General features: G+C 40.6%; 1 protein-coding gene across 4 annotated transcripts; it reads right to left on the reverse strand.

The window, feature by feature from the left end:
- Positions 1-2,456: 2,456 nt before the first annotated feature.
- On the reverse strand, positions 2,457-25,901 carry trak1b (trafficking protein, kinesin binding 1b). 4 transcript variants are annotated; one of them, XM_084739110.1, is made up of 18 exons: positions 25,733-25,901; positions 25,333-25,527; positions 21,064-21,140; positions 20,620-20,736; positions 19,710-19,810; positions 18,208-18,313; positions 18,033-18,111; positions 17,734-17,864; positions 16,464-16,538; positions 16,207-16,344; positions 16,048-16,124; positions 15,681-15,926; positions 15,154-15,431; positions 12,372-12,490; positions 10,398-10,605; positions 9,129-9,234; positions 8,428-8,553; positions 2,457-6,690 (listed from the first exon to the last, which is right to left on the reverse strand). In XM_084739110.1, exons 3-18 carry the CDS (start codon positions 21,112-21,114, stop codon positions 6,096-6,098), a joined length of 2,553 nt encoding a protein of 850 aa, XP_084595236.1. In that variant the 5' UTR covers positions 21,115-21,140; positions 25,333-25,527; positions 25,733-25,901; the 3' UTR covers positions 2,457-6,095. The 4 variants fall into 4 exon arrangements, with proteins under 4 accessions (XP_084595236.1, XP_084595235.1, XP_084595234.1 ...); XM_084739109.1 differs by having other exon boundaries at positions 15,154-15,434; XM_084739108.1 differs by lacking the exons at positions 25,333-25,527; positions 25,733-25,901 and adding an exon at positions 22,879-23,429.
- Positions 25,902-26,188: the final 287 nt, after the last annotated feature.

The following is a 26,188-nucleotide window of genomic DNA, read 5'->3' on the forward strand; positions in this document are numbered from 1 at the left end:
GCATGTGCTGCCTACAATGAGTGATTCGAGCACTCATACATGCATAAGTGCTTGGTTTTGAGTACTAATGGGCCAAGCCACACACTCATGAAAAGAACATGAGCTCCAAGAGTGTGGCTGTAATGAAGATCCAGCAACGGTGACGAGCAGATGGTCTGAGCTCTTCCTGGACTATCTATGAAACTGGCCTGACACGTTACCTTTCATTTTCTGTCTATTCTTTAACTTCAGAGCAGCTTTTGTCAATTCAAAGGCATTTTTACTGGCAACTAAAACAGGAGAACTTATGGTAAAAGCAGGGAAGGACAGTTCCCATCTTTGAAGCTCTTTGACTATACTCCAAAACCCTGTAACTCCTAGCTTACATAATATAGATCCATCGGCAATAGCAACCATCACGACATAAAAAAGCCGCATTATTCGAAGATAGTCATGTAGGAAACATCACCTCATATTTTAAACATAGTAACTTATTAAACTTATTAAGACCGTACAACCACGTTAGCAGCTCTGTAAGAATGTATTTACGCACAGCAGTGCTTTGAGCTAAATGCTAACATGCTCACAATGACAATGCTGATGTTGAGCATATAATATTTACCTGCTCCACCATTGGTTAGCATGTTAGCATGCCAACATTTGCTAAATAGCAAACACAACAGTACAGTTGAAGCAGATGGGAATGTCATCCAGTACAGTAGGTCATTTGGGTTAGCCACATACAGCAGGCCTAAGTGTAGGACAAATGACTTGGTGATGCTAGAGCAAAGTTCTCAAAGTGTGGCTTGTGGGTCAGTGGCGGCCCTCAGATACATTTTGTGTGGCCCATGTATGTGACATACCTGCATTATAATGTAATCATTCCATTTCAATACTTTCACTGTCCACAGCCTACATTTAATAAACTGTATGTCAACGTCTGTCAGGTTAGGAATGACAACACAGGAAGCTGGTTGCATGGCAGCTAGTGGCATCTCACAAGTGTTGTGGGAATTACGCTCTGTCATAAATGCCAGTGCTGTATTCAGGGGACAACTCGGCAGTTTAATGTGGAGGCGAGACGGAAAATTCAGCATGAGGAGAAAAGGAGGTTAAAAATGCATGCAACTCTTTGTTGGACTGTGGGGGACAAAGTGATCGGTGTTATGTGCAAGTAGATGAATTTGGTACCAAAGTAATTTTTAACTTAAACTTTAAACTCCATTAGAGACCAATCACAAAACATATGACAAATTCTTCTTCGGTTTTCCTGTGAGGCCTTCAGTCTTATGCTGACTTCTTAAATTGTGTCTCAGTCATCAAAACTTTGAAAAAGTCAGAGGAAATACTATTCATCCTGAGTGGTACATGAATGTCTCCAAAGTCAGTAGAAGTCATTGTCAAACTTTCATGGCAGTCCATCTAATAACTGTGTAGATGTTTCTACCAAGAACCATTTGCTCCTTAAGAACCCTTTCTTGGAGAAAGGGTTTGTCAAGAATTGTAAGAGACAGGGTCAGGGTTTCATCCATAGAACCCTTTTTGGAAGAATGAGCCCTTCAGGGATCGCTGAAATTCTTAAAGAAGTCTTTCCTCAAGGGTTTTTTGTACCATAATATAAAAGGGAAAAAGATAAAATAGGTGGTATATAAAAATGTTCCCAGTAGAACTACCTTCATGGGGTCTAGATAAAACCCTTGCAATATAAAAAGGTTTTCAGTAGAACACCCTTGGTGGGTTCTTGTTAGCACCCTTAGGGTTCTCCTGTGGTGACAAGTTGTGGTACTAGCTAGCACTTTCATTATAAATCAAATAATATCTAGTTTAAAAGTAGAGTCAGTAGGATTTGTCCAAGCTGTTCCTAAACACACTAGGTTGTCAAACACTTTGGGATGGTGAAACATCCTGAGTACAACAAAACAATGAGAGAAAATAAGGAAATACAGAAAACTGTTGCAAATTATACCTTTAATTTTAATGAACACACTTAACGTGTTCATCATGGGTTATGATGAGGATACTTAAAGTGATGAGGCTATATTTTGGGTGGCTGATACATCGTGGTCCTCTTTGAACCTGAGGTTGGATTTCCACTTTCAGCTCAGGGCACAGTTGGATTTGATGTTTTGACAAATAAGATTAACCAAAATTTTATTATAAGAGGACAAAAATCCACAGTGAAAGATGTCAGTGACATTTGAATCACAGTTAGATTTCATTTCTTCTAATGAGCCTCGTCGGCTGCCATAGAGTGGCATTTTTGGGTTATTGCTCACCTCGCGTTCACCCTGTGGCTAACAGAGGTTTAATAAGCTGCCCTCATCATATGAATAGGAAATGGGTGATGACAGGCAGATAAATGCAATGTACTTCACAAACTGACTATTTTCAGGGTTGAGTTATTCATGAGCACCACCTGCTGGAGGAGGGTAAATAATGATTTCCTGTCTGGGACTTGAATGAGTCACAAGATGAAATTATTGTTTGATTACTGAACTTTTATTTGGAAAAAAAACACCTCATTACATGCTCACCCTGATACTTACAGTGATGTATGGATCTTGGTTATGCACTACACATAACAGTTCCTTTACAAGTGTGTCATTACTTACAATTTAGTGACAATGAACAGTATATACAGTGGACACATGTGAGACAACGTAAGTTTAAAATCATATAATTTTTTAAATAAATAAAACACAAGTGCAACAATGGCTGTGACGTCACACGCGTAAACCAAAAAATGAACATAAATCATCCAAAAAACAAAAAAAACAGATGGTCGAGGCACTGTGTTGCTTCATTTCTCCAAAAGCTTCCGACCACGACAGCTGATTAGCCACGATCACTCCCCTCATCCCTCTCTGCGAGCTGCGGCTTCAGCGTATTGATCATCCAGTTCAGTGGAAGCACTATCAACTTCCCTGTCTAATGGCCAATTAGGAAACAAAACCAAAGTATCTTTAATACTGACACAAGATCCATTCAATGATTTGTTGAAAGTGACCTGTCGGACTCACAAATAATAACTTCGGGAGGGGTTTAGGTGGGGGTAAGACTGGGGGGAGAGTGAGGGAGGGTGAGGTTGGCATGTTTTCATGTATTTGGTGTTTTTTTTAATCATTTATAAAAGGCAGATGTTAATCCAATTATAGAGGAGAAGGAAGGAAGGCATGGTTTAGTGCTACAGCGACTAGAAATAGCCAACTAGTGCGATTGGCAGAGTGCACCTGTGTGTGTGTCTGGATGTGTGTGGGATTTTGTGGATGTGTTTCAGAAAAGGCAGGAGTGGGAGTACTATATCTAGCCAGCAGGGTCAGTCTCCAAAGCAGAGATGTGAGTGGACAGCAGTGGGAGATAGTTTTGGGATTTTTAACCAGACGGGTATCTCAACAGCTCTCTTTCAAGAGTCAGTTCACCCAAATACATAAAATTAACTTATTAATGTGCCCAGGCCTTTAGATATCTCAGTCAAAGCCATGAAACTAAGCCAATGGTCTACAGAGGCTCTGAGAATGGTGCTTTGAGCTAAACGCTAACATCAGCATGCTAATATAGTACATGGTTGTTTTGTTCATCTTAATTAAGCGTGTTAGCATGCTAAGATCCGCTAATTAGCATTAAAACCAAAGTACAGCTATGGCTTATGGCAATTAGGGATGGGCATTGATAAGATTTTATTGATACCGATGCCATTATTGAGTCTGTTTTTCAGTGCAGTTCTTTACCAATTCCCTCGATGACTCCTGATCAATTTTCCACGTGGAAAAAAGTATCCAGTATCCAGCATGGGATATTTATCATCGCTAACGGATGTGCTACACAGCTGGGAAGCAGTGGCACTCTAGCGTGGAGTGTTAAATATATGGCGCTGCTGCTACAGGGAATGTTGATATTTTGTTGATTCTGGAGGCCTCTGTGGACAAAGCAGTAGTGTTTCCACCATAATAACCACAAAATATGAATTATATGAAAATATAGAAATAAAATTAAACAGTCCCCTCCAGCTTCTTTTTAACTGGCTAATGTACTACTCGCTGAAACTCTGCCTGAAAAACTGTAACGTCAGGCTCGTTTCATCTGATTTCAAGGAGAAACTGACTCGATGGCTGCCGTATAGAAATAGATTATCTTATTGCACATTATTTCGTTAACTTTCATAGGTCTAAAGAGCCGTCGTAAATTGAGATTGTTTCATAGGCAGTTAAAAACTCCTTGTAGTAGCATTTTAGAGACATTACAATGGGCACTACTGCCATCTTTCCTCATGAAATGAAGCCCCGCATTGGACCATTTCCTCCTATCCACCACAGTTCTTTGTTGCTTGTTTCCAGCAGCATAGACGCATGAGTTTGACGTCATTGTCTTGTGCAACTGTCAGAAAAACATGCCAGAATCGTGAAAAGGGAATTAATCAGCTCAGAGACAAATGATTCCAATGGATTGGACAATTTGGAAACAATTCTCAGCTGGAACCGTTTCTTGATTCCCATCCATAATGGCAATGTTTTGCAGGCATTTGGTAAAAAAAAAACCCACAAAAGTATTGGACAAGTTAAAATTCTGACCTGATGACAGTAGAATGTCTGTACCAAACTGCATGGGGAGTTTATCTAATAGCTGTTCAGACATTTCAGTATGAACCAAAGTCTGGTGGATTGGCTGACTCACATCCCTGGAGCCAGGCTGCTAGTGTGGCTAAAAATTCAACAGCATTGTAAATTTCCGGGAATCAGTGTTACTCTAGAAACTTCACAGAACACACTGTGAAAACTTTTCATTACAACTTATTAAAGGAATAGTTTGACAATTTGGGAAATGTGTTGCCTTTTTTCTGGACAGTTTTTATGAGAAGACTGATACCGCTCTCACGGCTTTGCATTAAAGGGACAGTCCGGATCATCATCTGTAATTTCACCTTGCAGGGCACTGGCCTACTGCTGCCTCGACCTGTTAGTTTGTTTGTGTTATTGTGTGGCTGAGTCCAAACTAACCCTTTAAAACACAGAAGTCACACAATAACACTAACTAACAGAGCGAAATATCTACACCATGTAACTCACTCTAAAATCTCATTTTTACGTTCTTTCTACATCCTGTTCGACATATTTTTGAACTTTAGACAGAGCCAGTCTCTATGCTAAGCTAGGTTAATCACTTCCTGGCGCCAGCTTAATACATCACACAAGCATGAGAGAATAAGTTCTCCTTTAATTGGTTCCAATTAAAATAGTTCCGTCTGTGGATTCTTGAGTAGCAGCATTATGGAAAGATCTTTTGTAGAGTCACTTCCTGTTTTATTTTGGTAAGGTTTTCCTGTATGTGTCTGGACTGTCTTTACTGTGTCTTTACTTCCTGTCTTCCTTCCTACCATTTTGATTTCTGATAGTTTCAACCTGCCCCTGATTAGCGTTACACTGTATTTAGTCTTGCCTCTGTTCCCTCCTGCCAATTCGTCTCATTTGTATGTCAGGCCTCCTACTAGTGTTTCCATGTGGATCTTTGGATAGAGTTTTATTCTGTCACTGTCTGACTGTCACTGCCTCTCCTTTTCTATTTATTGCTTTTTGACTCCTTCTGCTTTACCAAACCATGAACCTTTTTTTGTACTGACTCTTTTAAACATTTTGTTGCACATTTTATTGAACGTTTTCTCGTTGTTTCTGCTCCTCATGCTTGACATGTTAAGTAAGAAAAGATTTTTAAATGTAGTTGTTCAGTGTTTTGAGAAAAATTCTTTTCACCTTCATTGTAGTAAAATATCTCTGAGACCTTTCAGCGATATCTCATAATATGGGCACATAAAACTTAAAAAAAATATTTGCATGACTATATACCAGGAAAGGCTGTTGTATTTTGGGTGAACCGACCCTTTAATTTATTTTGCTTTCAACTAAAGCAGGAGTCATCACCTACAGTAAAAGCAATAAAGGGTGGACAGTGTCTGTGTGGGACGACAGCAGTGATTAGAAACTGATCAGTAGTGCTGTGTTGTCATTGTCGTACAGTATGAACAGTGTCCGTCAGTGTTTGGGCTCCAAGTGACCGCTCAACAGTCACCCCTCAGCCCTGCCTGTCTCTTACTTGGCTACCTTGGTGGCCAGGAGCGGTACATACTACTCCGGGGGCCCCGGGGCTTTCATGGCCATGCTGGCTCCTACCATGGCTGGATAACTCCGGTTCCTCCTCATTCCATCAGGCCCAAAGGGAGAGCCGGATCTGCGCAGCCCACCCAGAGGGCCCAGGATGGGGCTGGGACTCACCGCTCTGCCCCCTGGAGCTCCGGCCACGCCCAGCCGCTTCACCTTGTCCAGCAGGTTGAGGTTGTGGACGGTGACGCTAACGTCCGTCTGGCTTTCGCAGTCCCTCCCTCTCTGCCTGCCCCTCATCCTTCCCGTCACCTCCTTCAGGATGGAGCGGGCCGGTTTGGAGGCCAGGAAGTTGTCGTACGAAGGGCTCTTGAAGTCGAAGCCTGCGGAGGTTGGCACAGCTGAAGCTCCCTGTCCTGTGGGCGAGTTGGGAGGGGTGGAGGGACGCAGAGGGTCCGGGTTAGGCGCTCGGTTAGGGGCGACGGAGGTGCTGAGTAAGACTCCTGCATTGCCCTGACCGTACTCCAGGCCCTGGCTCTGGTGATACACTGCTGCTGAGATCCCTCTCTCCTGGAGAAGGCGCACTAACCCAAGGGAGGTGCTGGTGGTGCGTGTTGCATCTCTGCACAAACGTTGGAGACAAATGAGAGTCAATATCACACTCACTAGCAACTCTGCAAAATACTATTTCTTTAAAAAATGTCCTTGAGTCACAAAAGTTATGTTATTGGTCGGCCAATAATATAATATTATTTATGTATATGTTGATCCTTTTTCTAAATTGAAGTCAAATATATAGATTTTTTTGTATTTATGATATTTTTATTTATAGTTATTTAGGAGTAGGATTTTGTTGTTTTGCTGTTTGTAAATGCACCAGCAAGATTTAGAGACAGTAAAATAATGTAAGAAATAAGGATATACACCAACACCAACACACTCTTTCAGTCATAAGTAATGATTGAATTGATTATGTTTATATGTGTCTATATTTTACACGTATTTGAAGGAAAATATTGCAATTATGCCTTTAAAAATACCAGTGAAAATTTACTGTTTCAGTGACCTGACATTTTGGACAATTACATTTACTGTTAAAACTGTGACATATCCTGCTGCCATTACATAGTCCCAAGTATTTAATAACCACATTTGAGAAATAATTGCAGTATCAACCAATATATCAGGATTTTTGTTTATAGGCCTCTACCCCAAAAATCCAGCACCAGCAACTCTTAGCAATGCAATCTGCTTTTTTCTGTCTATCACTACTTGCAGTGGAGAACTTCTGATGAACAGATGAAAACTTACTGGCAGCAAGTGAACATTTGTGACATGTTTTATGGAAATTTGAGCTGTGTCTCCACTGCATGGTGTGTCTTTTCTTGACTCTGTAACATAGGACTCCCTCGGTGTAGGCAGGATTTTTAGCTGATCATCATACAGACGCTGCATGAAACTGCCCTGACATCATCTTCAACGCAACACAAACTCACAAATCAAGCCCCCTGGAAGTGTGCCGGTCCAATTTGACATGGTGGTCAAACCACGTAATGAAGCCATCAAGTGATGCACTGGGGCCCCCCCAAAAAAAATTCCCCATAGACCTACATTGTCAAGGAAGTATCTGCAAACCAGCAAATATATTTTGAGTATTACAATTCCCACAAACTTTCTTTCATATCAGGATGTGATATATTCAGTCCAATAAAGTTTGAAAAGTCTAGAAGGGCCACACAATTAAATCATTTTATCCCCATTCAAGTTAACGGAGTGCTAAACAAGAGCTTAGCCACTCAGCTGATGGATGCCTCTCCTTTATACATCCATGACACAAACACAGGAAGATATTGTATGGGATGGTGTTCTTGATACTTGGTATGTGGCTGTTTGCGAGGAGACAAACTTTGTTTTCAGAAAAGGCTGAATGCAGCAGGACAAAAACAGGGGAGCTTGGAAAATCCTACATCAGAGCACAGACACAGATGGTAAACAACGATTCTAGTGATGATTTTCTGGTTTTGCTTGGAGCCATGCCCGAGGTGATACAAAAAAACATTACCAGGAACTATTCACAACTTCTGACAATGGAAAACCCAAAAAAAGAGAATAGAGTCAAGCAGAGTCAAGCTGTACCATGCAGTGGAAACACAGCATCGGTGTCTGTGGCTTTATAAAAGTGAACAAGTAATAGTGCTGGGTATCATTTTAAAGGACAGATCTGGGCACCAAAAGGATTGAATGCATATATCCGTTGACTGGATAAGTTTTAATGCTTCTTGGTACTGGGAAGTCTTTCAATCGATACTTTAAAGGTATCAGGATACCCAGCTCTACCAAGTAACAATCTGATCCGTGCCTGAGGTTAGTTGAGGATTCGGACGGCCTGAGACTGAGCCTGCGGGGGGTGCAGGGTGTTGCAGCAGGAGTACCCAACAGACTGCTGGTCATCACACAGGAGGACGACGCTGGGACCGGGTTTAAGCTGGAAAGGAGGCAAACAAAAAGAACACTTAGAATTAGACACACTGAAACGATGATTGCACTTTCTGGATATCTCATCATTGTAATAGCTGAACACTGACATTTGTTGTGCACAGAGGATGTTGTTTCTTGGAACTCTAAGTACCTGCATGTATTATTTAGCACTCTCCTGCTGTCTAGCAGACAACTGACTGTATATTATTGCTTGGACACGATCCCACCTGAACAACTGCTGTCTGGATCTTATTTGTCCTGTGGGGTTTAGCCAAATTCAGACGGAGAGCACACCATAGGATTCTCACAGCAACATTATCACATTAGGCTGCATCAACTGTTTAAACTGCATTAACGCTTATGTTATTTTTCTGTGTTAGTATAATATATGAAATTACTCTTACAAAAACACATCATTTCATTTCGACTTTGATAGTCAGGCATATGTTTGAATAAGGCCACTTTTAGCAGAGAAGCAAAACTCTGCAGGATTTGATTATGACTGAAAGAGAAACTTTGAGACACTGAGGAGGAAGGGACACAAAAACTTTCAAGCAGCACCACACTACTTGTGTTGCTCACCTTGGCGTGACCCGCGTCTGCTCATCAGTTGGGTGGAGGATCCGACAGGTAGTGAAGGTGTAGGTAGAGCTGGTGTGGGCCATGCATTTACCTGGGTAGTATGCAGCTGCAAGTCCCAAAAAACAGCCATTAGGGAAACTCATTTTGGTTTAAAAGACATGAACACTCATTCTAGAGAACTGTGACAAAAATATATTTTTGAGGTGGTTTTGACTTTTACTCTCGAATCTTAAATGATGAAACTCTTGGCTATTAAACCTTGTAATGTAGAAACCTCCTGGTGATTACATTTTTATTAAAACTGTGTCAGATGGAAAATCTAGTCGTAGAGAGTATCCATTTTATTCTAATCAAAATACACATTTTAAAACCACAATTCTTATTTTGTTTTGATTTAGAAGGGCTTTGGAGTTTGCATGTTATGGTTAAGACACATCTGATAATAATATTATTTAATGAATTTGTTAAAATATAGAAAGTTTGCCTTTGCTTTAGGAGAATTTCCCAGACTCCCTAAAAACTTGGCATTTTGCCTGGATCAGCGTGGTTTTGCAGGATGTAGCAGTGCATCCTTCAGCAGACTCATGAGCGAACTCTGTGACCTTTCCAGCCCACACTCTGAGTACTACAAAATTATTTGAGGTCCATTTGGGCAAAATACTACACTGATATCAGAATGCAGACGCCACATCTTGTATGTTTTTGTATTTTTTTTGTTGTTTAGTCCATCTTCGTCCATCTTGTGAACATGTTTTGGCACTATCTCGTTCAGGGGCGTAGTGAGGAGTAAACCCAAGTAAACTCAGTTTATCCACCTCTCTGAAATGAGGCTGAGAGTTTACTCACTATTTTCAAATTACCTGTATCAATCAATAATGGGAAACATACCTCTGACATCTGGCAGAATACCAAGTTTTGAGAGAGTCCCAAAAATTCCTGACCTTTTTGAAACGAGGAGGTAAAATAAGAGGCCTTCAATTATAGCTTTTTATAGCTGATGAAATAATTTTTCTGTTTTAGATTTTGAAATTGTCTGCAGCTGGGAATTCTTGTCTGGGACAAGGTTGTTTTCTGGCACAGAGCAAGTTTAAAAGTTAAAAAAAATATATTTCATAAATGACATATATATGTAAATCCTTTAAAGAATAAATTTTCACAAAAAAAATGGAATTACAATGTTGATATTAATCTTTTTTTTTTTTTTGTTAGGACGTAATTTGTCCCAATTCTCATGAATGTGTCACATATAAATGTACAGTACGTCCTCACCCAGGACATCCGTGTTGCTGAGATGCGGTGATGGGGATGGAGAGGGTGGAGAAGGTGGAGCGAGGGTGGGTGGAGGCTGCCCGATGTTGCTGTCACCGGTGCTGGAGGTGGAGGGCACTGCTGGTGTGGCAGAGGCTGAGGAGGTGGGCAGGTTCTGGAAGTATTGCTCCCCTGGTTCATCTTCCTCAAAGCCGCCCCATGGATACACCTGGAGACAATGTGTACGTATGTAAGTCAAGTATTCACTTGGTATTCATTATGATGGCATCACTTCTGCATTTATTTTACCACCGTTTATATATTAATGTGTAGTTTAACATCTCTTGTTTCTATTTTTTCTATATTGCTATATAGTTGTATAGTACACATATTTTTATTTTAACATATTTTACTTTACATACTTATGATTTCTATTTCAATTTTACATTTTCTACATGCTGATATATACTTCTATTCTTGAATGAGAGCAACTGTAAACAATTTCCCCTCCGTGGGTCAATAAGGTATTTCTGATTCTGATTCATTGCCAAAGACAATTCATGCTGAGGTCATGGTTGGCTACAGTTATTTTATTTTATTAAAGAAGGAAAGCAGAAGTGCTTTAAATTAAAATTAAGGTTGCAAACATAAACCAATACTTTAAAATGGTATTTTTTCATATTAAATTTAAGTTTCCTTAATCAACAAATAGCTCCGTCGGACAAAACAATGTCAAACGAGACAATTCCTGCCATTTTCATACTATTGATTAATACATTTTAAATTGGTTGAATTATTAACAGCAATTAATCAATAATGATTAATCATTCACATCCCTAGTTAACAGGAAAAACAAATTGCTGTACACATGAGATTTATTATTAATGAATAAAGGACTTTTTTTGTATTTTTTCTTTGTTTTTTAAATTAATAAATATTAGTTCATTGACTTTTTATCGTGGTATTATCGTACTGTGAGCTTTTGGTATTGTTACATCCTCTAGTATAACTAATTACATCATGTCATAGGGTACCAAAAATTAGTACTAATTTGTGAAAATATACCAGATACAAGATAGAAAAACAGTTCAAGTAAACATGTGCAAACAGACGCTGAATGGTTTTTGATCATGGATTTAAATTAAATGGTATCAAGATTTTTTAGGGTGACTTGTAAAGAATTCCAGAAAATTGGTGCATAGAAAGTAAAACTAAGAGGAAATCTTCCAAACAAACTCACACGCAACTTGGAAACCATCATTAGTCTGTGTCTGATACGGTCCAGAGGACCAAATGAGCAACGATGAAAGATAAGATGGACAAGAACGCTTATCATGTCTCTCAGACACAGAGAAGCACTCAGTGTTTTTATACAAGATGCAATAATGAGTGTTATGAATATTATCCAGTTAGAAACCTAAGTGCAGAATGATAAACAGCATCCAAGGGCTCAAGACTAGAGGCAGAGTCATGTCTATAAATTACATCACCAGAATCCATAACAGAGAGAAAATCAGCTTCAACAATTCTTTTCCTACAAAACAGAGGAAACAGTTTGTCCTCTATCCAAATACCAGGGTATTTATATTCTGTAAGTCTCTCACTGTTGGATCCTTGCACAGTGGAAATACAAGTTTTTGCTACTAATAACTCTTCCTCTGGAGAACAACATAAACTTAGTTTCATGTGCATTTAATAAAAAAATTTAAGATCATTAACTGCAGCATGGTGAATGTTCAAGTAATGATGCAAATTCTCCAAATTCTCTGTACACTGTAACATCAGTGTATAAATGTGCATGGCAATTATGTAAAAATGAAGTAATATAATTACCATAAATTGTAAAAAGAAGTGAACCTAAGACTGAAAATTGTGGAACATCATTAGTTAATACTATGGTAAACATACAGAGAGGCATTTGCATGAGCATGGCCAGTTTGTAAGTATCAGAGATCACACACACACGCGCGCACACACACACACACACACACAGACCTGCTCCAGCTCTAGTTCGAGGGGTCTGTAGCCCTTTGGCACGACTCCTGGCCTTGCGTCCAGAATCACGCCGAGGTGAGGCTGAGCTAACTGCTGCCAGTGATGCAGGGTGGCAGAGCCTGTTGGAGAGAAATGAATAGAACTGCACTGTACTCAAACACAGACAAATAAACACTTTACATTTCATGTAGTTTTCCTGACAAGACTTGTTAGTATCACTCACAAACAGCTGTGTTCTATCACAAAAATTCCCAAAACTTTTCATGTCATGCACAATAGATGCACATTAGACCATGGACCCCAGTTTGAGAAGATTTTGTCTGACGGAATCCACACAGAGTTTTTTTTAATTTTAGGTTTAAAAATAGTAAAATCTTTTAGAGCTGTAATGATAGTGGACTGAAAGAATATTAGCTACCTACTATATTGATAATCGATTAATCATTTCAATCATTTTTCAAGTGAAATGACAAACATTTGCTGCTTCCAGCTTCTCATATGTGAAGATTTTCAGCTTTTCTTTGTCATTTCTGATAGTAAATGAAGAGTTTTTGAGTTTTGGACAAAACCATCACTTTGGGCCCAGGGAAACTGTGATCAGCATTTTCCTTTTTGGCATTTTATAGACTGACTAATTAGCATTATTCTCATTCTAATTTACAGACTAATTAATTAATTAATGATTAATCAGTGAAAATAATTGGCATTGCCTTCCCTTTGCTGGGGACCTTCTACAACCCAGTCGAAGACCCATGTTGGTCCCTGGACTCCAGTTTGAAAACCACTATCCTACTGTCTCAATTCAAAAGCTTAATATATTATTCATCAACTATAATAACTGTGTAGTAATTGGTTTTGTGATATTGGTGCATCTATTCTACTGTAATATCCATAGTAGTATCACATAGCTGTATGTGATGTGATATGTATGGGCATGGGCCGATGTGAAACTGCAGATTATGTGACAAAAGCATGACAAGCAAACAATAAAAGTATTAATTTAATGCTACTTACTACTTTTCTAAAAAAAATGTAATAAGCATACCCATAAAAAAGCAGGTAAAGAGAAGCATGACAGAAAAAGCCAGAGTGATGAGGATAACAAGCAAAGACAGCAAGAACACAGAGACATTAAAAGGAGATGAAAAGCAGAAAATGATATTTAAATGACATAGAGGATCAGTAGAATGAGAAAAAGTTGTTTTTTATTAGTCAGCTACATGAATTTGAAACGGAGATGGCAAATGGTGACAATGAACAAACAAAAATGATTAAAAAACAAAGGAAGCCATGAATAAATAATAAACAGTAAAGAAACACATAAACACACACAAAATAATACATATACAAGAGATGAGAAGCTGGAAATACAAATAAAAAAAGGAATGTAATAAGAAGAAATGGCAAGGTTGCTATGCAGGTTAACAGTAGACAGCCAGCTTTTAAATGAAGTATGAGTTATTGCCAGCAGAGGGCAGCACAGGCCAACACCAAATCACAAGAGGAATCAATAAAAACACTGCTACTGTTACTCTCTGGGTTCAAATTATGTTGCACTTTAGACCACACCCTAATGAGTGATGTCACATCAGCTGTTAAAGTAAAAACACCAGCTGAGGCATCATTAAAGATAGTTTGGATTATCTGAGTTGTATGAAGTACTTGTCAGTAGTCAGTGTATCATGAAGAATAGATAGGAAAAGAAGAGGAGTACCAGCATGAAGGATAAGCAATGAACTGCTGTGGACAGAGTCAGCAACAAAAGGTGTTTTAGCCACTTGAAAAGGGGTCCACCTAAAATAAAATCAGTATCAATTCATAATATTTTCATTGATTTACCTTTCCATCAGACAGCCTTTCCATTATATGAGCCATACAGCGCTCTCTCCAAACCAACCAGACTCCACTGGCAAAATCAGTTATTTTAACTCACAGAACGTGGAAATTACTGGTCCACCGTTGCCTCAATCTTTTAATTTGTTTGTGTCATTGTATGACTTCTGTGTTTCCAAAGGTTAGTTCAGACTCACAAAGGTCACACAATAACACAATCTAGCAGATCGAGGCAGACCAGCAACTCCTGTGTTCTTCAAGGTAAAATGACCAATTTCACCTATGGAATTTGGTTAGTTTGGAAAGACAAATCTGATTTATATAATGGCGGTTTCCCCTCAGAAAAAGCTGGTGAAAATATTCTAAATATAGTGTACTCTTAAACTGATGTAGATTTTTTTTAAGTGAACTGTTTTTGAAGTGGCTAAAACACATTTTGTTGCTGATCCCATCCACAGCAGTTCATTGTCTGCAGTTCAAGTCTGTTCTCTGAGAGGGGGCTGTTAAAGATTTGGCTATAAGCATAAACTAAACTGCGTGTCTGTCTACAGCCATCCTCTCGGCTGCGTGTCTTTGTAATAGCTGTGTGGAGATGCAAAGCTGCCTGACTTGTGATGGTGCATCAGAGACCAGAAAGAGTTGAAGAGCATCAGTGACAGAGGTCTCTCTTTCCTCTCTCTGGCTCCCTTCATCTTCCTGCTCCCGGCTCGGTCTCTGGCCCACCTCCTCCCTCTTTCCCTCTCTATCCCTGCTCCGGTCTTCCTCACCCATCCCCAAACTCTTTCCCTCTCCTCCTCTAGCGTCCGCCCGTGCCGGCTCTCCCGCCTCCTCTCCCCCTCCGTCCCCCAGCCCCGCTTGCTCCCTTTCTTCGTCCCAGCCCCTCGATGCCGGTCGCCCTCCCACCTCCTCCCCGCCTTGCAGCTCATCCCGCGCTCCCTTTCTCCCTCACCTTCGAGTGGTTTGACGATCTGGAGCTTGTCGGGGAGGTAGGGCCCTCGTGAGGCCCAAACGTGGAGGTTCCCAAGAGACATGATGCTCTCTGAGGGAGTCATTATGCTCTCCTGGCTCAGGGCATCATGTAGACCTCCATGTCCTCCCCGTCTCCGATCCCTCTCCTCTTCAAAGAAGCGCCTCTCGCTCAAGTTGTTCTGTCGACGCAGAGACAGGCGGCGCAGGGCGAGACGCAGGTCCTCCGCTCCGCTGGCCTTCTTCTCTCGGCCCTCTGTGCTGCTGACAGGGCAGAGATGAAACCAATAGGTTATGCTGTCTGGGTTACTGTCAAGTTGTCATAACAAAGACAACTCAAACAATGAAAGGTGTCATGACATAGTTATGACAGTGTGATGACAGTCTTATGCACGTCCCTTCAAATTAAGTGTTACTAACATTTGACTAATTCTCAAGGCTCAACTCATGAAAGAGTCCATTTGATTCATGCAGGTGTCTCTTATTTAGTCACCGTCCGCTCCTCCTCACCTATCCTGGTTGGACGCCGTCTCCATCAGGATGCTCTGCGTTCGGTTGTCGAGGGCAATGCTATCTCCACTGATGTCCCCTCCATATATGCTGGAGCGAGGGGTGGAGAGGCCGCTGGACTGTGGCGATGTACGAGCTGACAGAGACTGGTTGGAGCCTGGGATGTTGGACGTTGGAGTCAGAGAACGTTGACGCACCGTCTGGTTGACGTTCTTAACCGTCTCAAACACACGCTTCCGATGGCTTCTGCACACAACCAACCACAAGAGTATTAGCCTACAATATTATGTTGCGTCAAGTGTTTTATTTCTTTGCGATACTGATGTTTTTTGGGGGGCTGAGTTGATTTTTAGGAAAGTTTACATACTTTTGTTCCTCACACTCTGGGTCATCCAGACTCAACTCCTTCCTCATTGTTCCCTCAATCTCAGCTGCCAGAGAATCCTGCAACACAAAAACTCATGAAGGAAACGAAGAGCATCATGTGCACACACCCACATGCACACACAAACACACACTCCCTCACCATCGGGTACAGTCCCAGGGGATGGTAGCGTCGAGGGGTTCCTGCAGGGTAGTTTCTGTTCCTCAGGTTCTTCAGCTCCTCCTGGGCTTCATGCAGCATCTCGATACACTCTGAATACTTCTCCTCCAGCTCCTGGAGCTGTTCAGGGTAGACATGAAAAATAGCTTTTGGAATCAAAGACAAACAGTTTGGAATCAGCTTGTCAAACAAAATGCGGTCGGGACAGACAAAGAGGAAGGGGTGTTGAAGTTAGTTACCTCCGCTGTAAGCTGCCTTTGGGCGTCTTTAGCTGCCACCAGGTGTTGAGAAAGCTCCTCATTCTCCACAGCGTACTAGAAACACACACACAGGTTTGAATTTTCAGAACAAACAGAAAGAGGTGGGAGATAACAAAGTACAAATACTATGATACTGCACCTTTTTACTTTTATTCCCCACATTTTAACACAAATATCTGTACTTTCTACTCCTTACATTTCAAAAACAGGCTTGTTGCTTTAGTTTTAATGCATTTGAGGTGAGTTAATGATTATATATGTATATTTTTTTTCACATTATTGTGTGCGGGCGGCACGGTGGTGCAGTTCGATCCCCCAGCTCCCCGGCTGGGGCAGGGCCTTTCTGTGCAGAGTTTGCATGTTCTCCCCGTGTCTGCGTGGGTTCTCTCCGGGTTCTCCGGCTTCCTCCCACAGTCCAAAGACATGCATGCTAAGTGAATTGGTGACTCTAAATTGCCCGTAGGTGTGAATGTGAGTGGTTGTTTGTCTCTATGTGTCAGCCCTGTGATGAACTGGTGACTTGTCCAGGGTGGACCCCGCCTCTCACCCAATGTCAGCTGGGATAGGCTCCAGCAGCCCGCGACCCTTACGGAATAAGCGGTTACAGAAAATGAATGAATGAATGATTATTGTGTGCTTCCTTCCCAACATCAAGACTGATTTCAACCTAAATGGACAGGATAATAACACATAAACAAGAGAATTTTGTGTATCCATCAGTGCATATCACACACGGCAAATGTAACAAGACAAAAAAAGATGCAAAGAGGTATGAAGACATAAAAGAAGTAACGCGATGTACAAGATTTAACAAGATGTAAAAGATGTAACGAGACAAAAAAGATGGAAGTAGATGAAAATTGACTTACAAGATGTAACAAGATGTAAAAGACATAACAAGACACAAAAACATAAAAGATGTAACAAGACAAAAAACAAACTAAAAGACTTAACAAGACAAAAACGTAAAAGATGAAAAAGATGTTATAAGATGAAAAAAGATATAAAAGATATATTAAGACATAAAAGACATAAAAAAAATGTAAAGACATAACAAGAATTAAGGAGACAAAAAAGACGGAAAAAGACAAATAAGATGTAACAAGCTGTGAAAGACGTGCTCTTACACAAATATCAATACTTCTGTTTAAATAAAATATGAGCGTACGTGGGGCTCCTCTGTGAACAGAGCATTAAGACAGTGACAGTCAGAAGTTAAAGAGGGTCATGTGTGTCCATGTACACTCACAGATTTGGCTTTCTTCTGCAGATCTACTATCTGAGAGAGGAGGTGCGTGATCTCCTCCTGCTGCCGGGCAGCGTCCTCCGTCTTACGAGCCAACTCCTCCGCTATGGCAGAGATCTGGAGACTGGACAACCCTGACAGGACAGAAAGTTCAGTCAGAGAGAGGGGACAGACATGTGTCCAAAGCATCATCAATGAAATAGAGAACACAGTAAAAGGAGACACAGTTAAATTAAGTTTAAACATGCAAACACACACATGAGAACAAAGTTTAAAATACAGACAGGAGTAGAGAGACTTACTGAGTTCATTCACACAGTCATTGACAAGCTGCTGCTCCTTTTCCTCATATGTTTCAGTCTCAGATTTTAGATGGTTAGCCTGCACAGAAATATCCATGATTAAAAACATATATTCCCAGCAATCTCAGGTCCTTATATTGTGTGTGTGTGTGTGTGTGTGTGTTTGTGGAGATACCTCTGAGCGGAGTGACAGGTTCTCTTCTTCCAGATCTTTCAGTTTCCTCTGCAGTGTGTCGCTAACAAAACCTCCTGTTGCTGTTTCCAGTTTGCTTTTCTTGCCCCTTTTGGGACAGATAAACAAAGAGTGAGTCTGAAACTCACAGCCAGAAGGTCAATGTACGAGTTTATGAGAATAAATGATGAACCGGCATGGTATGTGTTTAGCTGTACAGCAGCCAGGAGAGAGAAGTGAGGGAAAAAAAATCTGGCTATTCATTTTCTTAGTTTGATCTAAACAGTCTTCTCTCCTGTGTTTATGACTAAAGAACAGGTGAAAAAAAGGTTTTGCTAGTATAGTCTTTCTAATTTTTTTTTTTTTTTTTAAATCTGTGAAATGAATGAAGTGTTTGTTGTTTAAAACACACAAACAGCTTAAGTACACCACCACACCCATAACATACAATACAGCCTAACTCCTATCCAGCCTAAACAATCCCACTTAGTGACTTTTTGGAGTCATGCATGCAGCCGAGGTGGGCCTTTTTAATAAGGGAGGATACAAATACACTGGAAAGCTCTGAGACACCCCCATCTTTTTCTGATGGAAATTCTGATGGAACATTTGTCATGATCAATACTGAAATTAATAATGTTTATCTAAAAGATCATCTTATGCGTTGCATTGATAAAAATGTATGTGTATGGGAAATGACAAACTTGTTTCAACACTTCTTTGGCTGCATTTCTTTCTTGTGGGACATTTTTTTTCATTTGCCATACTAAATTTGATTAGGTCCGTGCTTTTTCCTCAGTCCCTGAAATTGCACAGAAGTCAGATCAAATCTGTTCTTTTTATTTCTTCAGAATAATAAATAAACATCATATTCAAAATGCCATTCATTTCAAAATGTAACCTCTAATTCTGTTGTCTGTCTAAGTCTGTTGTTCTGCTGTTTGAGGTGAACTTATCTCCTATAATTTGGAAATAACAGCACGGAACTAACTTTTGTAGTTTTGTGGTGTTTCCTCCATCCTGGACACAAAGAGAAGCTGCACCAGAGAAGAGTGTGGTTTACAAGCCTGCATCCACACAAACTCTCTACAACCCACTCCTCCTTAAAAAACAAACTGGTTTGGAACAACATTCAAGGTGGAGTGGTGGTGCAGTTCAGCCTCTTGTGGCCGAAATGAGTATTACAAAAACAAACACTTGCATCCTTTATTTTTCTCCTGCAAAAACTTTGATTTTTCCACGTTTCACAGAAAAAAATAATAATAAAACAAAACAAGTAACTTAGAAAGATTATCATGGCAAAACCTTTTTCACCTCTTCTTAAGTCATAAACAAATGATAGAAAACAATTTAGACCAGACTTAGAAAAAGGATCACCAGATTTTTTTTTTCTCACTTTCCTTTCTTGGCATTTAGCATTCCATTAACATATAAACTCCAAATAATTAAAACAACTTTTTACAGCTAGAAATACAGACATGTATTAACAAAGAAAGGATGCTAACGTTGAGGAGCTGCTGGACTCGTCCTCGCTCTCCTCGGCTGCGTTGGTGTAAAACTGCAGCAGCTCATCCTTCAGGTTGAGCTCATGGTGCAGCTGAGCCACCTGGAGGAGGACAGATAATGTTAGCTGCTTGTCTACGTTTCTATATACTAAATATCTATATATGCTGCATGTATGCATGTATTTGGTGTGGAAAAAACTTGTTCCATATCTCAGTCCATTGTCAAATCTGTCATCACTGTGAGTTCACTTTGTTCAAAAGAGATAAACATGACAAAATGACTGATTTTGTCACCTGAAATTAGTCTTTTGATGAAATGTAGATTACTTGCAGTCAAGTTTCAGTCATTTAATTTTCGTTGATCAACAAAAACTAACGCCATTTAGTAAAAGGTTACTTTGTCTGGCTTTGACCTTATCATTTAGCTTTAACTTGTTGATGACAACGTGATGCATTTCATCACAGTTTTTGTTTTATTTAATTTTGGTTTAGTTTTAGTTCTTGTTTTCATCGTGGAAAAAAGTGTCCATTAACGAAATTAACACGACATGAAAGTTTATTCATGATCTATTGTAGTTTGATGACACTTGATGGATTTATACTTTCTTACTAACTCAAGGTTCTCAACCACATCACATGGTCTTCATCAGCGGGCCAAGTTTCATAGAGATGGAACTGATGACAATGTGGATGTTGTTGAGCAAAATCCATCCACTGATGAAAAGATAGAATTGAAAGCTGCGAAACAAGTTTGTAAGTGGACCTTGACTTCTAAAATAAGTCTTATAGATAATCAGAATGACTCATTTTATCACTTAATGCCTGATTAAATCTGAGTGTGTGTGTGTGTGTGTGTGTGTGTGTGTGTGTGTGTGTGTGTGTGTGTGTGTGTGTGTGTGTGTGAGCCGACCTCCTCTGTGATTTGTCCCACTCGTTCCTCCAGATAGTCATTCTGCTCCGTCAGAGTTCTGTTCTTCTTGAGAAGCGATTGGCCGATTCTTGCAGCCAACTCCAAATCTCTCTCTTTCTATTGGTTGGGACGCAGGAGGAGAGAGGAGAAGTGATGATAAGTATAGCATCAATAGCCCCTTGTACGTGTCCTGTGGGGGTGGAGGTTCACCCAGAGTTGGTAAATTTAGAGGCAGAATTCAGCCACTACTATCTGTATTTTTCTGCTTATTTGATCCCCTTCTGTTAAAAGAAATATTCCACAACTATTCACACTACAGATGTGTTTCATTTGGGCAAATCTAGAGTGCAGCATCCTCTCGATTGCAGCCTCACTCTGTGCTTGAGCCAAAAAAGTGCAGCTTTGAATTACAGTGATAGAGCAGACAAAAATAGGTCATCTCACCTCCTCCAACAGACGTGTGACAGCATCAATGTCATTGTAGGTCTTCGTCATCTGGCCCACTCTGTCTGCACATAGCACTGTGAAAATATATAAAGCACAAACAGAGTGAGGACAAGGAAGTGCGGACGTGCAGAGCTGCATTCATTTGAGAATCAGTGCCTGGTGGCATAAATCACCTTAAGTTTCAAACTTTAGTTTGTCACTTGAGTAAAATATTTCCCTAAACTAAGAGGTTCATTTACGTTTGTCTTCTTGTCTCCATGTTTAGATTAAGGCATTCATGGCAGTTACTGTCATAATACACCACATGTGCACTTCAGTTGTCATGGTTACACTTCAGTCACATCATTCTTTAATGTTGCTAAATAGCATTTGTGGCAAGTGTTAGCTTGCTTAGCTAAGACACTTAATTAGCCTGTGTTAGCTAGCTTCTCCAACATGGACAACGAAGAGAAAGCAAAAAGAAAAAGAAAGCCAAAGTGGACAGAAGATGAGAATGAAATGAAATATGGAAAACACAAGCAGATAAACCAAAGTACACTTAACCCAAACACAAACTCATTAACTTATAAAGTAGCTTCATTTTTGAAGTTTTTCATAACTTTTTAGCAAGCTAGCAAACAATGTAGCGTTTGTTCACTTTTTTAGTGAGCTAGAAAACAATGTAATGTTTTGTTAAAAAGTACAGGGCAGCTGAAAATTGAGGATTTTCCCCCTCGTTTTCAGTTACTAACCTAGTTTTGCTGAACTCTGATTAGAAATAATCTTAGATTAAATTTTGTTGGCACAGTTTTATTAGATTAAAGGGTTTTAAACATCCAACAGAAATCCTTACTGTGATTTTATGCAACTAATTTTTTTCCCTGGGCATCCTTAGATTAAAATCAAAGGAAATCTTAGTCTGAGCAGTTTCACTACCAGGCCCCGACTCCCTTTACTGGATAAAAGCAGTGAAACCTTTCTGCGGCACATGACCTCTCATCTTCTCATCCCTTGTTGTGTGATCCAACATGTGCAATGACACGCACACACAGCACATTATGTAACACAGAAAGTTTGACATGTCATCCTCTCAGAGGTGGGGGACGGGTCATGTTTAGGATGTAACACATTATTGATATGATGTTAGTGTATGAGGGAGCAGGGCACATGTTTTCCATGGCGTGCAGAGGTTGGCTGTATTGCCCTGAAGTAAAAGTTGTTATTGACTTCAGAGATCAATAACATACTGTACAAAATTATTGAACATGTTATGTTAAAACTCTGTAATCCTGTTAGTGTTGTAACAAGCACACAATAATTTAAGTGTTGTTTCATTAAAACACTTAAAGTTTCTCCTGAAAATAAAAAAAGAAATCAGAGTTCAAACTCTGGCTCACACAGGCACATTAGTGCAGTGTGTGTGTGTGTGTGTGTGTGTGTGTGTGTGTGTGTGTGTGTGTGTGTGTGTGTGTGTGTGTGCGTGCTCAGGGACTGATGTGTCAAAACAGAGCAAATTCAAAGTCGGCAAGCTTCAGGAAATTCCTCTTAATGAGAAGAACAAAGCCAGAGATAAGCTCTAGTGTATGTCCGTTAACCAAGAAACACTCAAAACTGATTCAGAAAGCTGGTTTTGTTTTTTGCTATAGATCCTGAAATAATGAAAAGATAACTTTGTAAACTGTTGCAGCCATTAAACAAACTGCAACAGGGAAATCACAAACCAGGAAAGTCAGCTTGGACCTCCTCTGTGCACAAAAATCAAATCAAAGCACTGGAAAAGAAAGAAAAGACACAATGAGACTACAATTAAATCACAAACTCATCTTACTCTACCTTCTTTGTCCTCCTTAAAGTACCAGTCCTCCAGCTCACACTCATCCCTCGCTAATCTCTCCATCCCGCTCTGGCTGTCCATCTCCTCCCTGAGCTCAACAGTGATCAACAAGCAGAAACGACAACCGGTCTAATCACCGATCCATTCACTGTCCCCGTCTCGCTGCTACTGCGAACAGGCCCAGAGACTGAAATACCCTCCGCCCACATGGACGACCCTGTGAGTGAGTGCGTGGGAGGCGGAGAGATGTTTTGGAAAAGCTCTCCAGCGGCTGAGCTGGAGGTGAAGCGGAAGTTGTATCACGGTTTGGAGGATGCTGGGTGGAGGAAAACAGCCAATCAGAGATGTCGGGCTGCAGTGTGTGGACTCTCCTCTCAGTTTAGAAGTGCTGACAGAACTCCCACACCTCTCTCTCCTTTTCACCTTTCTTTCATGCCCTCTCTCTTCTGCAATGTAACATCCATCTCCCTCCTGCAACTGTTGCCATGGCAATCCTCATCCACAAAGAAACCCCTGAGACACGCAAAGACATACACTGACTCTTTACCATTGATCAGGCTGCAGAGCCCCGTCCCCTTCCACCATCAGTGCTTTTGGATACTTTCTGAAGCTGTCCTGAAGCTGAAAAACTACTACTAAAAAAGTTCTTTTATGAAAGACCAACAGCAGGCTCATGATAACACAGTTAGGGCTGCAACTAACGATTAATTTCATTGTCTATTAATCTGCCGATTATTTTCTTGATTAGCTGATTAGTTGTTTGGTCTATAAAATGTCAGAACATGGTGAAAAATATCAATCTGTGTTTCCAAAAACCCAAAATGACATCCTCAAATGTCTTGTTTGGCCCACAACCCCAAAATATTCAGTTTACTGTCATAGAGAAACCAGAAAATATTCACATTTAAGAAGCTGAAATCAGAGAATTTGGACATTTTTCTTTCTTAAAAAAATCCTCAAACTGATTAATCAAATATCAAAATAGTGGCGATTATTTTAATCGATGGACATAAAAAAATACTGTTAAGTTAATCTTATGCAGGAGATAAATTAACCAGGTTGTTAGCATACAAACTAGATAAACAGCATGATAACAATAGTATCTATAAAATATCAAATTAAATTTTATTATTTTTTTTAGAAGAGATACTTACAAATTGTAAGCAGCATGAAAGTGGGCACCATCTTGTGGAGGGAGGCTATAATTTCAGTCATGTTAAAAGGACAGTTCATCCACAAATTAAAAATACACATCTCCCCCTGGCCTGTGGTGCTGTTCATCCATCTAGTTTTAGAAATATTAACCATAGAGACGTCTGGCTTCTCTCCAATATAATGGGACTAAATGGCACATGGCCTGTGGTGCTCAAAGTGGCAAAAAAATCTATTTGAAAAATTGCTTTGAGCACCAAAAGCTGGCTGCCATTTAGTCCCATTATATTGGAGAGAAGCCAGACATCTCTATGGTAGATTTCTCTATATCTCTGCAACTTACACCCAAAAAGTCCAGATGGATAAACAGATTTTGGGTTGAGCTGCCCCTTTAAGAAAGGATTTTTTTTATTTTATGTCTTTATAAAAATCTATATGCTAAAATTAATTAAAATTAAAATTAATTCATGAGTGACTCAGGGCAGCCCACTATTCAACTATTCCATGATCTTACTCTGCATATGTAGAAATGATTCAGGAATACGGTAGCTAACTCTCAGGTAAACAAACAGCTAAGTGTGGTGAATGAAGCGAAGCTACTCCAGCAATGCTGAAAAAAGGAGGAGGTGGGAGGATACTAAAGGACAACACTGACCCAGCCACAGCCTGCTTACCCTGCTACCAGCTGGCAAGAGATACAGAAGTATCTGCTGTCCTGCAACCAGACCTTAGAACAGCTTCTTGCCTGAGACTGTGTGCTTTCTCAATTCATCGTCCAAACTGATGAAAATCTATTTTTATTTTATTATGTATTAATTGATTGAAAAGGGGGGAGAACAAGAGATATGGAGGGCCTCATGTTTTCATTAGGCCTTAATATGACTAAATCCGCCCCCCTGACTGGATGTGAATGTAATGTGCTCATGTGGTCTTCCCCAAACAAAATGAAATCATATGTGGGCATTTATTAATAGGGTCAAATGTGTTTCAACCTGTGAAGAGATTCACACATACATTCACACAAACTATAGTAGATTATCTCTCTGAGAACCATTTGAAGGATTAAATGCAGCACGTACCCAGGTGGCTAAATCCTTTGCTTTTTAAGTCACATATCTCCACACCAGTCCCACAGATCAAATAAATCCCACCAGTTTAATCTCCAGTGTCCCTCCTCATCTCTTTCTTTGCTACATTTCCACTGTCTGAATTTGAAACAAGATCACTAAACTAACTTCACCAAGAGCACCAGCAGCTCAGGAGACAGACACGTGATTGCTGTTGACTCTGTCCAGACTTACAGAAGTATTTGAGTGTTTCTTCGATTTGCTCGGTGGTCAGGTCGAGCCTGGCGTCCGGCGCGACGAGCGGCGTGTGCAGCCAGTCATCATGGTCGTAGCCGTACACCGTGTCAGCCCGCAACCGGTACACTGGCAGCTGCTCCTCTAGAAGACTGATGATCTCAAACTCTGGCAGGTCGGTGCTGTTGCACACATCTGGACATCACAGAGAGGACAGAGGAAAGAGGACAGTGAATATACTGCAGCCTGCTGGTGGACCGCAGGCCTTTATGATGTCAGCATGTCACAGTCACATGGCGCCTAATATATACTCTCAGTCTCACCTTAAGTAATCACTGTAAAGAGTTTAGAACAGTGTTATCAACTAATACTTTGTACCCCACCATGAACACACACGTACCTGTGATGGTCTCAGCGTCCCTGCAGTCAGGCGGCGCCAACTGTGTCTCGAGGTCGCCCTCGCTCACATACTGCTCCTCGTGGCTGTGCTGCTGGTCGGGCTCGGGGTCCGGGTCCGGGTCCAGGTCAGGGGCCGGGGGCAGGGAGGGGGCCGGGGAGGCCAGCTTGGCTCACCTCTCACTGGTGGAGAGAAAAAGGGGCCATGGGCTTCTGGAGCTGGAGCTCCACTGGGTCGGCAGGTCCACCTGACAGACAGCAGTTACGGCAGCCTGGAGAGGACAAAGGGAGGACGGAAGGATGAAGAGAAGCAGAGACCTTCACAGAACCGTGCCTACTTGTGATTCTGAAACCCAAAGTCCACACTGATCAATGCATCTCTCTCTTTCCCTACAGAGTCTTTAACTTCAAGTGCTGCTGCTGAGTCTGCACTGTGCTGCTGCCAGCCAGCTGAATAAAT

This window comes from Lutjanus erythropterus, chromosome 16 (assembly GCF_056507025.1).
Source record: "Lutjanus erythropterus isolate fLutEry1 chromosome 16, fLutEry1.hap2, whole genome shotgun sequence".
NCBI classification, from domain to species: Eukaryota; Metazoa; Chordata; class Actinopteri; order Lutjaniformes; family Lutjanidae; genus Lutjanus; species Lutjanus erythropterus.